This window comes from Centroberyx affinis, unplaced genomic scaffold (assembly GCF_046629955.1).
Source record: "Centroberyx affinis isolate AG114_WGS23_722 - 3 ecotype Tasmania unplaced genomic scaffold, CSIRO-AGI_Caff_v1 ptg002205l_1, whole genome shotgun sequence".
NCBI classification, from domain to species: domain Eukaryota; kingdom Metazoa; phylum Chordata; class Actinopteri; order Beryciformes; family Berycidae; genus Centroberyx; species Centroberyx affinis.
Genome location: NW_027280509.1, coordinates 92,457 through 105,927, shown reverse-complemented (window position 1 = coordinate 105,927; position 13,471 = coordinate 92,457). Strand labels below are relative to the sequence as shown.

Here is a 13,471-nt window from a genome sequence, read left to right as displayed (position 1 = left end):
AACAATAGCATGGCCTGTGTAATGTTACCAAAAACTGCAGTCTTGCTGTGTGTGGAATAAATAATTTGTTTATCACAGGCTGATTGACACAAGATGCAGAGGCTGCACTTTTATTCAAATAAATCCATCAAATTAAAGCTGCAAACAGCGATGATCGGGCCCTCGCACCTCTGTGCACGTCAGGGTGTGCCACAGCTGCGGCGTCGTAACCAGACACCGACCGGTCGATGCGGCTCTGAATTTTCATGTGTTTTGGACACTGCAGGAAGGAGTTAAATGTTACTTCCTGTGTCCACTATGTTGTGCTGGAGAACACTCTCTAATCACTAATCATACGTTATGTTCCAGTATATCAAGTGTAGACCACACCATGAAAATTTCATGTAAATCAAATGATGATTGTCACACAAGGCTTACTTCCTGTTGCCAGTAACTGGTGCAATGACTATGACTCCTAATTGGCATGTAGATGTCCTCAGGCCTGGACTCTAGTCCAGCATGTGAATGCTGGTGCAGATCGGACAATGTACACTCAAGTTAACACAACTTCCTGTTTCATGGCGAAACATCAAAATTCACCGCGCCGCCAGGGCAACGCCATTCGACGAAGACTCCCGATCTTCACAATGAAGCATCATCAAGGTTTTAAGGCTTTTCTGACCACATTTGATGGTGGATCTGGTCAACCCGCTAGGAGGAGTACAGCAAAGTATAAAACATGTAATTTCCTGTTGCCAGTAGGTGGCGCTATGACTATAACCGAATATCGGCATGTGGATGTCTTTAGGCCGGGATGCTTATCAAATGTATGAAGTTTGGGGCAGATTTGACCATGTACAGTCCAGTTACCAGCCACTTCCTGTTTCTTGGCGAAACATGCTGCGCCGCGCCACGCCCACGCCGTTCAACAAAAAACTCAAGCTTTTGATAACTTTTCATTGTTAAGGTCTTTTATACACGCTGACCAAGTTTGAGGTGGATCCGATTACCCCTGCAAATGGTCAAAAATGAACAAAAATGTCACAAAAAATTAAAAATGACTGACTTCCTGTTGGGTTTAGGTCATGGCACCAAGAGACTTTTTTTTAAGTCTTGGGATGTTACATGTGCCTACCAAGTTTCGTACGTCCAAGTGAAACGTACCGCGAGGGCTACTTTGTTGAAATTTTGTAGGGGGCGCTATCGAGCCATTTTACCACACCCATGCACAAGACCCATAAAATATATAATTTTTCGCCACTTCTGAGGCATGTGCAAAGTTTCGCAACTTTTCGAGCACCTTTAGCCCCTCAAAAATGCGATTCATTTGGACAAAAAATAATAATACTCCACGAACTAAATACAATAGGGCTTCGCACAGAAGTCGGTGCTTGGGCCCTAATAATTGTTCTTAATATGGTATAGTAAAATTATAGGCAAAATAAATGTCAGCAGTCTCCAGACAAAACAATGGCTCATTCTGCCCTCATATCTCATATGCCAATCATCTCTCTGTTGAAAGAGCTGTGTGAGAGAGAGTGGCCCTGACTCCTGAGCTGTTGTTTCTGTCTGGCTTGCTGTGGCCTCCCATAACCTTGACTCTGGAGTCTTCTAGCTCTGTCTGACGCTTGCAGAGCCCGAGGGCAGTGAGTATGAAAATCACCTGTGTAATGGGAAGAGAGAATGGGGTCAGTTTCCACTCCCAAAGTAATTACCCTTTGAGATGTCATCTCCCAGCAAGCACCAGTGATCTGCTCAGTTATCATACAGGAAATATTTCCCGTCACCTCCACTGTCACAACACACCCTCATGACCTCATATCCTCATGTGAACTTCATCACATGTTGATTAGACGACATGCCACTTAGTTCCACAAGTGAATATTTATTTCGATTAAAAACAAAATCAGTGGCTGCGGGATGTGCAATCAACAGTTCTTAAAACAAAATATACATTACGATGAAGGCATGATGCTCACGCTGGTTTGATTGGTAAAAATTAAATAGCACATAAGAGTGCTATAAATAGTTTTCTTTAAATATGCATTTTCATAAAATTCCATGCAATGAGGAACCATTGACACATTAACAACATATTTACATGAAATCAATACCATGTGATGTGTGAATTCTGTGTGCTACAAATGATATTCACAATCCAGGCACAAAAATATATATTGACACCTACAATTAAACTTGACCGTGCACACTTGCAACCTAATATATGAGTATATGTGATTATAGGTTATATCCTTCTTTTTTCCAGGTGGTGTAAACACACATTCTAGTTATGCCAAACCAAATATAAAATGTTCCATTGCTTTTCCACCTCTGGGATTACAGTAGCTATGTTACTTCCCACCTGTTGCTCCACTGATTCTAGTGTAGGTGCCACAGTTGGTGTGTATGTGTGTGTGTGTGTGTGTAGGGAGGAGAAGTGCACTTGTATGCGTGCGTGTGTGTACACCGCATAATCACGTCGTGCCAAAAACACTCCTGATGCTTAGGGAGCCTATTCTCTTCCAGCATTCTGCATGTCAGCACCATCACTCTTCATCTGTGTCGTTTGGCCCGGCGGAGAGCTCACAGTCCATTCTCGGTAAATGGCGACCATTGCAAAACGTCATTGTTCTCTAGCAAAGCCACGGCTTCACCCCGTGCTTTGACTTCCAAATGAGGGCCTGTACTGTCTGATAGTCCGTCAATAGAAGGTTTAACTGTTTTCCATCAGCGGCGATGACCCAGCGTTCGCCTCCACATGTCGGGGGCCGGTGGTTCCTCTTAGAACCAGCTTAGGGAACCGTGGACAACAGCAGGAGATACAGTCAGCAGGCGCAAATGAAAATACATGAACTGAAATGTCTTGGACAGGGTGTTGAGAGCTGTGGCGTATTCACCACTGGGTCTTCCTATGCAGTCCATTCCCCTGAAGAGTGAAAGAGAGAGAGGATATAGTTAAACATACTGTACTGTTATTTTACTCAGTATATTTCAAAATAAGAGGAAGAAAGAAAAGCGGGTTTTTAGAAGATACAAGATGACAGGAAATATTTAAGAGACTAAAAGTAAAAGAGACAACTTAATCAAACACAACCTCCACTTTTTCTTCCATTTCCCTAAGAGAAAAGATGGTCACAGTACAGAGTCGACTCAGTCCATCCAGCATATTGAACGAGCAGGGTAAAAGACACGAGGCATTGAGAGATGGATAGCTCCACAAGGTAAAAAAAACCCCCCAAAAAAACAAAAAAAAACAGCCAGACAAAGAAGTGATTCATAGGCAACCTGTTAGAAGAAGTTGCTATGGATACAGCAAGAGCTGAAAGGACTACATGTGCAGAGGCAGGAGAATAGAGAAGCATCTGGAGGAAGGCAAGTGGATAAGGAGAAACTGAGGAGGAGAGGTGAGGAGTGAAGAGGAGAGGAGTGTGTGTGTGAGGGGGGGGGGGCAGGGTACGACCTACGCTATTGCCGTTTGTCTGTGTGTGTGTGGCATCGGCGATCTCGGTGTGTAGCGAGGGGGTGCTGCTCCCGCTGTTGGCCGCCGAGTTGGTGGAAGCCCGGGGGATGGCCGAGTCGTAGGACAGCTCCGCCTGGTGCTGCGTGAAGTCATAAGATGGGCCATGACAAAAACATCCAAGAGAAGCTCCCCGAAGTCTGTGTCATCCTTTAAATCACTTCTTAACACCTATTTCTACCAACCTGCTTTGATGTAATGAGGTGTGACCAAGTCAGTCTCAAGTCTTAAGTTTAAATGTAGAACAGCAAGTCAAGTCAGAACAAATCAAGAGTCTAGTATCAATTTAAAATCTTAAAGAAAACTAAATATCTAGGACTTTTCAATGCAACATGGTTTCAATAGGATAAAAACTTGCTAAGTGCATCATGAGTTTGATTTCTATAATCGGTTTCAACTTAAATTAATAAATTAATTATTAAATTCAATCATTCCATACAAATTCAGAAAACAGAATTTAAATTCAGTCGTCTGCTGGAACAAATCTCATCACTTTCAATCTTAGTCATTTACACAAACACAAAAAGACTTTAGAAACCTTTTCAAGTCATCAAAGTACAAGTCAAAGTCAAGTCTCAAGTCTTCTCCTCATGCATCAAGTCAAGTCTCAAGCAATTAAGACTGTGACTTGAATCTGACGAGTCTCCACCTCTGGTAATGATGTTTCCCTGTTGCCACTGTCCTCTTCTTTTCTTTCTTGTTTCTGTCTCCTTTCTCTCCATTCTGAAGCACTTTGTACACTTTGCTTCAGAAAAAGTGCCTCACAAGTAAAGTTCTTTTGACTATTATCAATATAAGTTCCTCATTCCAATACAGCTTTGCCTACCGCAGTGTGAGTGCCAGCGACTGTATCTTTACTGTTCACGCCACCCTATTTCCTATGAAAAGGTGGCCGTAAACAACATATTCAAATGTGCGTATGCAAACATGGGCCTACTCACATTCCCCACTCCTTTGCTGATGAGAGCCAGCTCAGTGGGCTGGTACACCGAGCTGCGCAGCTGACCGCTGTAGCCGCTGTAGGGGGAAACAGGCTTGGAACCTGGGAGGGACAGACAGGGAAAAGCAACAAACGTGATCATTTTGTCACCCATGAAAACAAGCCCTCTCAATATCTTTAGGCCTCTTGAGCACTATCCCAGGCATTCAGTGTTCCCTGGCAACCATCTGTGAAAGCCTTATGTTACAAACACAGCACTTAATCACCATGACAAGACCGTAAGCAACAGAGGCACCGTCAGGCCTTTATCTTGTTTGTGCTTCGAGTTATGTATCCTCTACAGATGGGTGTGTGAGACGACCTCGTCATTCTCTCAGGTGGGAGCGCCTGCTCTTCCTGTGAAATGTCTCCCCTGGATGAGAGCGGCGCCACACCTCCGTCTCCACGGCGACGCGGCAGCGCAAACACAAGCCGCTGTGTTTCTGGTGGGAATCGGAGTCAGACCGAGTGGGAGTGTGTTTGTGTATGACACGCGGGTTAGGGACACAGTTAGATACTAGACATTCATTAACACATACTGTAGGGAATGGCTCATTCCCTCTGAATCACCTGCTGCAACGATGGGAGTGGAATGTGTGCTACAGAAGTTGGTAGATTGAATGAATTTTCATGTCCTACAGCTGAGGGAAATCATTGACTTTTTGGTCAGAGCCCACAACGTAAGGAACAAACTCCACTGTAAGTTTAACCCTGCAGAGGGAGGGTTGAGGGGTTTAGTCAAATATTGGAGCTTTGTGCAGCAACCACCAGATCGGAACTCGAAATTCAATATATCACAATACAAAAATGTGACAATACGTATCGCGGGGCAGAAAAATGAATCGCAATATTAGCTACATTTTAATCTGCAGCAGTAATCACAGATGAGATGTCTTGCTCATCACAGTTTCACAAGCTCTCCATCCAAATTATATTATTTGCACTTTGCAATGACATTTTTAAGTTGTTGTTTACATTCTGGCAAGCCATTGCTAGAAAGATTTGTGGCTCAGAAATAAACATAATTCTGCAGTCATACTTTGTGTTATCGCATATTGAATCGTTTTGTGAGACAAGCGTTATCGTCCCATCACTTGTAGGCTGTGAATGCAATAATAACTATTCATCACAAATCCAAAATTAAATAATATGTCAGTGATTTTTGAATAGAAAAGATAAGATACAAATTGGATTACACCTCAAAGACATGAAACTGACAAGCTGACAGACCAGTGAAAGACATCCAATAGCCTTCTAGGGCTTGACTGGCCACATGGCGCCATCCGCATTACCATCTATGATTATCCCACCCACTCTACCAAAAGCCCTGATGATCAGTCCTGGCCAGCATCAAAGGCAGGGAGCCACGGAGGGGTGTAGGGTGCAGGACAGTGTGTTCTGTTCTGTTTGGCTCTGCTACTGCGAGATCAGATACTGTTCAGCATCTCAAATTCTGTAGGGTCATCGCATAGATGCAAAACTACCTTTTCAGGACGTTTCGTAGGGTATTTGGTCTTTTCCAATGATTTTTTTTTCATGGACTTGAAACTACTATTGATTGCTCATCTGTAACTGGTGACTTTAGAGATATATTGTTTCATACATCAAGGTCATACTGAATAATCTATAATGACAGAGAGAGATTTTAATATAACAAACTATATACAGACAAAGCACAGCATGTACACTTGAATGGTCCCATTGTAAACCATGTGTCAGAAAGATATGATGTACTTCCACTTCGACATTTGCTCATAGTGTTAGATATGTTGACTCTGTGTGACATCAATTTGTTTGTGAGATTACTGGAAGGTGAATTTAAGAACATGGGCACATTCATTATGCAAATAATCTCACATAGTAACCTCCCTGAAAGACACAGTGTACATAACACTGGAGGTTACTGTGTGAGATTATTTGCATAATGAATGTGTCCATGTTCTTAAATTCATTTTCTGGTAATCTCATAAACAAACTGAAATTGTTGATATATATATATATATACATATATATATATATGTAGCGAGAAAATCATTGATTTACAAGGCAAAGTAGGACTAACAACAGTCTCCTGACGAATGAAAATGTACTGCTGTGCATAATGATGCGTTCACGTCATATCGGAAGAAGAGGAAAAACAGATGACATCTCATTGTGACAACTTAGAAGCGTTCATGTGTTTAACTTGTTGGAACACCTACATCTAAAATAATTTTCATTTATGAATTTAAAATCAACCATAAACAAACTGCAGCAGATAATTAGCACTTTTCAGAAGTAGATTTGATTGTAGAAGTGTGATATAACAATAACTGGACTACTAGGTTACCACTAGGAGGCTGAGGTGAGCTGCTAACTGTTTTCCCAGTTAGCAGCTCGCATTTACAGTAAATCCAACATGACATGAACGTAGCGTGACAGTTCACCTCACAGGTTTCACAGGAATTGTGAATGGTGAAGGTAAACACGCATCATTTATGATCGACTGTTTTCAGAGAAGCTTTGACATTGGAATTGAGTGAAGATGTCAGTGAGGGAGGTGACATACGCTACGTACCTTGGTTGGGTTCATCCATAGAGAAAGCCTTGTTCTCCATGAACATGTTCTGGGAGCTCTGTTCCTTGAGAATGGTCTCGTAGCCCACCCCTCGGCTGGGGTACAGGTCCTCCGCGTAGCTTTGCGGGCTGTCGTCTTCAACGGCCAAACAGCAGATTTCTGGGATGGTGTGGAAGAAGAGGAACACCCAAGCATTTGCCACCAGGGCTATGGCCAAGGTGGGGTCATCCCACCTGGGACCCCCCGTCCTCTCGTTCCCATAAACGTACATGACGATCCACGCCACCCAGATCCCGACAGAGACCAAGCTCGTCAAGAGGATGAAGGCGCCCTCCTTCTTCCACTGCTTATGCTTGCCCGCCATGATGGCCAGACTTGCCACTACCACCGCCAGGATCAGGTTCATCACGTAGATGAGCGCCATGACAAAGTCCTGGTTGGCAATGTTGCAGGGCGTTGCCGTGGCTCTGCCAGGTTCGGCCGAGGCGTTGAGCGGCTGCTGCGGGTGGCGCACCACTGTGATGATTAGCCACTCTGTGTTGATGACCACCTCCACCAGCCACAGCCCCACCGCCCCCAGACACAGCACCCAAGACCTGGGCCCACAGTTCCGCCTGGCAAGGATGTTCAGCCTCACGCTTTGCATCAGGAGGCAGGCGAAGCAGCCGGCAAACAGCACTCCAAAGAGGAACCTCCGCGAGGCGCAGGTGGAGAAGTCCTTCTCTACAATGAACGCGAAGGTCAGGCAGAAGAGGCCCAGGGTGCAGAGCAGGAAGCAGGCGTGGAGAGCCACCGAGCTCTTGCGGTTCTTGTCCGCCACGAAGGGCAGGCTGGCCAGCAGCGAGATGAAGAGCACGATGGAAGACACCACGCCGGCCCCGGCGAAGGCATCCAGCACGATGCCCCACACTGCGCCGAGATCACACAGGTTGTAGTAGAGGGAGTCCACATTAGGGCCGCAGCCCTGGGGGGTGATGTTGGCAGCCATAGACTGAAGAATGAGAGCAGACTAGAGGAGGAACAGCTGAATTCCTGGATCCCAGCAGCACCTGTTCACATGGATAGAGAGCGAGTCTGAGAAAGCTGGGAAGTGGACAGATCTTAAGGAGTCTTAAGACACAACGTCATCCATTCAAAATAAGTGATACTGCAGCCTACACCCTATCAGGCAAATATTATTCATGCATGAGTCAGTGTGCACACACAAACACATGGAAATCTAAACATAACCTTAATCATGATGTCATGTTTTCTGTTAACTTTTCCCATAAAACTATGTAATGAAAACTGACTAAACTGTTATTAATAGCATGAAAGCATCAAATAGCTGTAAAACCTCACCAGCCACCAATTATAAAAAAATGTCCCAGTAACTTCAAACCCTGGACCTTTTCCCAACTCTACTATTAATCATTAATAGGATCTGTCGACAAATATTGTTTCTTTTTACGTTGAGAATAAAGTGCACCTTGAATCAATGAGGTGAGAGTCCACAAAAAACCTGAGGTACCGTGGATAAGAATGTCATTGTAAAATGTACAGCTGCAAAAAATACACATATATATCAAATCGAGGAGTGGCACATTCCATGGTACCTTTTCAAGGCTCTTTATTAAATTACATCACAACAACACAGAACATTGTCAGCCTTTTTGAATGAACATCTCCACAGTCCCAGACTTGTCCTTCTGCTGTGCCAGGCTGTTTCTCTTTGTCCCCATCAGATCCAATTACACTGAGCTGAGGACAGTCCCGGAGCCAAATCGATGGATGTGTGGTGGCGGATGCTCAGTGTTTCTGGTCACTCAGTCAGGACAAGGACCTTTATGGACTAAAGAGTCCAGCGTCTTTATTCCATGCACCTAGATTTGATTAGTCCCTTTGCGTAATGTCATTTTCCGGCCAATTCTGCCAATTATCCCAGCTAATGTAGGGTTGCACATCCAGTCAATTACTTGTTAAGTGAGGAAATATAGACTTCCAATTTGGTTTAGTTTTAGAGTTGGACCTCTGATCACACACACAGAACCATGCATGCGCTACAGTATTTATTCCAAGGTCTCGGGGCTTTCAAACAGAGGCATGCTGCAATATTAGCAGCCATTCACAATCACAAGTAGACATCAAGGGCATTTTCACCTCAGTTACCATGGAGAGCTCAAGGACCAACTGTTTCATATTATGCTCGTCATTTCTGAATGTTCAAGGTAGGAATGCAAAGCAGGTATTTAGATATTTCATTGTACTATCAGGCAAAAATGAAATAAGTCATTAGGGGGGCTATCTAGTAACTAGGCCTTCTGTATGCATTAGTATCTCACATGGTAGACTTCTCCTTTAAAACAGGGGGTCTCAAACTTTAGGGACCCCAAAATGGATAAACATTAGACCATGGACTCTTTTGGGACCCCATCTGAGAAGTTTTTTTTTCTCCATATGATATGATACAGAGACAACTGTGTATTCTGTAAGTGGGGAGACAACAGTGTGGAGGAGAGTGAAACCTCTGATCAGAACAATCATTCCTGTAATATTCTCTCAAAGTCCTATAAAAATGAATAAAACAATTAAACTATTCCTCATTTTGCAGCAGACCGCTGCGGGGCCCGGGCTCCACGTAGGGGACCACTGCTTTTAAGAAGCAGCAGCTATATGACTGCAAGAGCCTATGTGTCCAACCACGAAAAATGCACGTACAGTAGCCTAATGGGCATCGCCTGCACATCTGTACAACTAAATGGACGTCAAGTCAAAAAGTGCAGAAGTGCAAAAGTAGTCTGTAAAAGAGTCTGATGATATATATACATTTTAAATATATATATTTCGAATATAACAAATTCGAAATATATTTTAGACACTTCCTATGCTGTTGATCCAAAATATATTTTGCACTCGATTGAAATCCATTAACATACTTTTTTTTAAGTGTTTGACACTTTTGTATAGGCTATTTTGAAACATATCGCTACATGAAACGTATAGGGTTTTTTTTTCTTTCCAGTGTGTGGGTCAATTGTTTACGTTAAATTATTCACAGCCACATACAAATCTCACAAAGCCAATACACAAACTTTGTAGAAGTCGAAATGCAGCATCATTATTATTCATCTTCAACAGGAAAATAAAATAAGATGTGAAAGATGCATTACCTGAAGGTCTGATCCGCTTCAGTAGAGGTCTGTAGTTTGTTGTTCTCCCCAAGAACTCGCTTCTTCACCTGCTCCGGACTGAGACACCGGCACAAAGTGCGCTCATAATAAAATGATCGAGGGAAGAAAGTTAACGAAAGATTGCACTCTTGATTAATTTCCTAATAGAATCCCTCATTACATTGATTGATCTCAGCACAGTTCACTTTAAAGCGTTGCTCAAAGACCTGACCGGGGCAATAAACACACACACACACAATCTCTCTCTCTCTCTCTCTCTCTCGCTCTCTCTCTCTCCCTCTCTCTCTCACGCACGCACACACGCACACACACACACACACACACACACACACACACACACACTACTTCCTCACAAAATTGTTGTGTGGATTAACCCTTCCAATTGGTCCATTCAGTTGTTCTGACTTTTTTTTCATAACATTCATTATTCGTTATTACTTAACAGAGTCATAGGCAACACCATTGGTTTAGTTAATTTTAAGGTAAACAGTTTTCATGAATATCAACTTATTCTGTGTATCAGAGAAGTAGAAACTTGATTACGGAATAATTATCTCATCAAAGTGGTATGAAGAGCCATCTGGTGGTGAAAAGTGGTAAATCCTCCAGCATGTCAATGTGCTTTCCTACATGAGGGTGGCAGCAAAGGCAAATAATGGAGTCAAGACAACTGGACCTTAGGTGAAGAGTTTCATTCCCAAATGCTTTTTATCCATTTAGGGTAAAATTCTGCTACCTGAAATTCCTCAATATTTCAAAACTGCAGATAATTAGAACCATAATAACAGTACTATTTTTTAAGCAAAGGTATTCTTCAGTACAGGACTCATACATTAACTTTACTAATGTGTGTTACTTTCATGTCAATAATTATTTTATTCGCGTCATTTTTTTTTTTTTTCAGATGGTGGATATCTCATTTTAGAATGGATATATTTCAAAGACAGACATTTTAAAGACCACTTGACTGCCACATCATCCCTTTTATAAAGCATGTATATATAAAAATATACTCATATAAAGCTGGTGGGCTGCTGCTGCCCACCTGTTGCTTCCTCCAGCGATAGGACGTCACCACTATATTGTTCTCATTTGGAAGCAAAACCATAAGCAGACAAAGAGAAACGTGTCTCTTATTTGATGACTTGCTGTGGATAATAGCACATGGTTGGCTTTACACCTCATAAAGTCATATTTGTGCAGTGGTGCAGTTTCCTAGGCCAGCAGCCAATGCATATTCCCCAGTGAGATCTCTCTAAATCCCCAACATAAAGGTAGACAGAAAGATAGATTAAAAAAAAAAATTTAAACGTCACAGTGTCAGCAGCATGTGTTAGTGCAGGTTTGACACACAGCTTCTGCTTCTGCCAATATGATAACTTTGGATTGTGGGTTAATTTCAGTTTTAAAATAATTCATGTGTGAAAAGGTATTCAGGCTGTTTATTTACAGGGAAGCTTTTTCAGCAGCTGGTAAAGATGAGTGTGAAAGAGGAGTCCCTTAGGGTGCTGCACCTCAAAGTACCACAAGAAACACAAAGAACCACTAAAAACACAAAGTATATAGTAGTAGTAGTGGTACTTTGTGGTTTGCTTTTCTTGAATTCAGTAAATACAGACCCTATAATGCTCGCATTGTTGTAGTCCATGTAAGAAACACAAAACACTGAGAATCATGTAACAAAAATTAATAAATAAATAAAGAAGTTTAAAAGTGAGTTCTAGCTCTAGTTCTACCAGAAAATAAAGCTTTCATAGGAACTGTATTTTTCTCCATTGCATCATGTGGAAGGATAAAACTGGAGTTTATAGAAATTATATAAAAAATATTGTGTTACATGGATAGGTCACCTCCATTTGGCCTGTAATTGTATTTTATTTTTTTGCTTTTTTTTCTGCTCCAAGTGACACGAGTGCTTTTTATTTTCTTACATTGATTCTCATAATGTGGAACCAAAAAAATAAGTCTGTATGAAATTATATTCTTTGCTCAACACAGGTGTCACATATTACAAATGAAGTGAAATAATTGCTTTTGCTACTTTTTACACTACAATAATGCACAGTAAAAAATATGATGGCATGAATAACAAACATTGGCAAATATACATATATGGCCTAATGCTTTAGTTGAAGAACATTATAAAACGAAAGACTGATGAATGAAAAACTATGTTGGATATGAGCAACAGTTTGAATTTTTGAATCTAAATTGTTTTCGAAGGAGATTGTTTTTGATGGTGTTGTTGTGTTGTCTTTAGTTGGTTGAATGCAGATCAGTCTATTAATCCAAGACGTCTTCTTCTCTGGCTCTACTTCAAAAGACTCATCTTGTTAAACGGTGTCATTAGGACATGGATTATCCCTTTGTTTTTCTTCCTTTTATTCTGTCTCTTCTTTTATTCATTGAGACGTGTTAGAATTAATCGTATCAGCCTTTTTCTTTGGCTTCATTGGAAGTGGAGGGATCACATGCACATAGAATGAATGACTCAGTTTCATTGTTGCTTTTGTCTTTGAGCTCTGATCACTTGATCTCTTGTTCATTTCCTCACTTCCTAAATTATGATCCCAACATTACATTTTCACCAGAACAGGAGAAATGAACTGGATTTCTACTGTTTCTGCTGTTCTCAATCATCTCAATCATCATATCGTTGCCATATTAGGAAAAGCAAGATGCTAGTGAATGAATTTAGGTGGTTTTAAAGGTCCAGCGCAGTGAGAATCACATTTCCCAATCACATGGTATTGTTTAACAAAGGGCATGTTAATGTAAAGTTGTCCAAACAGTCAGTGTTGTGGTAATTTAATTAATGCCCTTTGGGAAACTGTCCCTCTGGTTGTCAACAGAATCAAACTATTTTAGAAATCCAATCTACTTCCTGGTGTAAATGATGTCACATATACCCAGATATGCATACTTAATGAGGTGCTGCACAGTCTGTGAGACAGTCAGGTGGCTGCTTGCTGAACTAACAAACTAACTAAAATCACTCGCAAATGACACTCCTCATTGTAGAAATCAATAGCGAGGTTGTCCTGACCGAACTGAAATCATTGATCTGGATCTTTAAGTATCAACAAGCCCATTATGTGTGGCCACAGAATTCTCCCTTCCTGATTAGTATAATTGACAGTATTAAATAAATTCCCAGCACTACGATTCTGAATATATGCCCCATCCCAAAGAATTTATTGATTGTTATTATTGCTAAAGTGAATAAAATAGGCTCCAGATTCACAAGAGTCAGTGGGAGTGAATCTGGA

General features: G+C 41.7%; 1 protein-coding gene across 2 annotated transcripts; it reads right to left on the bottom strand.

Moving 5' to 3' along the window:
- Positions 1-2,378: 2,378 nt before the first annotated feature.
- Positions 2,379-10,347, bottom strand: gprc5c (G protein-coupled receptor, class C, group 5, member C). Of its 2 annotated transcripts, none has more exons than XM_071532533.1 (5): positions 10,182-10,347; positions 7,033-8,081; positions 4,438-4,538; positions 3,440-3,578; positions 2,379-2,905 (listed from the first exon to the last, which is right to left on the bottom strand). In XM_071532533.1, exons 2-5 carry the CDS (start codon positions 8,018-8,020, stop codon positions 2,889-2,891), a joined length of 1,245 nt encoding a protein of 414 aa, XP_071388634.1. In that variant the 5' UTR covers positions 8,021-8,081; positions 10,182-10,347; the 3' UTR covers positions 2,379-2,888. The 2 variants fall into 2 exon arrangements, with proteins under 2 accessions (XP_071388634.1, XP_071388633.1); XM_071532532.1 differs by having other exon boundaries at positions 3,444-3,578.
- Positions 10,348-13,471: the final 3,124 nt, after the last annotated feature.

Coding starts and splice junctions, on each gene's coding strand:
- gprc5c (XM_071532532.1), bottom strand. CDS start 8,020: ATGGCTGCCAACATCACCCCCCAGGGCTGCGGCCCTAATGTGGACTCC. Junction 4,539..7,032: donor TATGGATGAACCCAACCAAG/GTACGTAGCGTA, acceptor TGTCCCTCCCAG/GTTCCAAGCCTGTTTCCCCC. Junction 3,579..4,437: donor TCAGCAAAGGAGTGGGGAAT/GTGAGTAGGCCC, acceptor GACTTCACGCAG/CACCAGGCGGAGCTGTCCTA.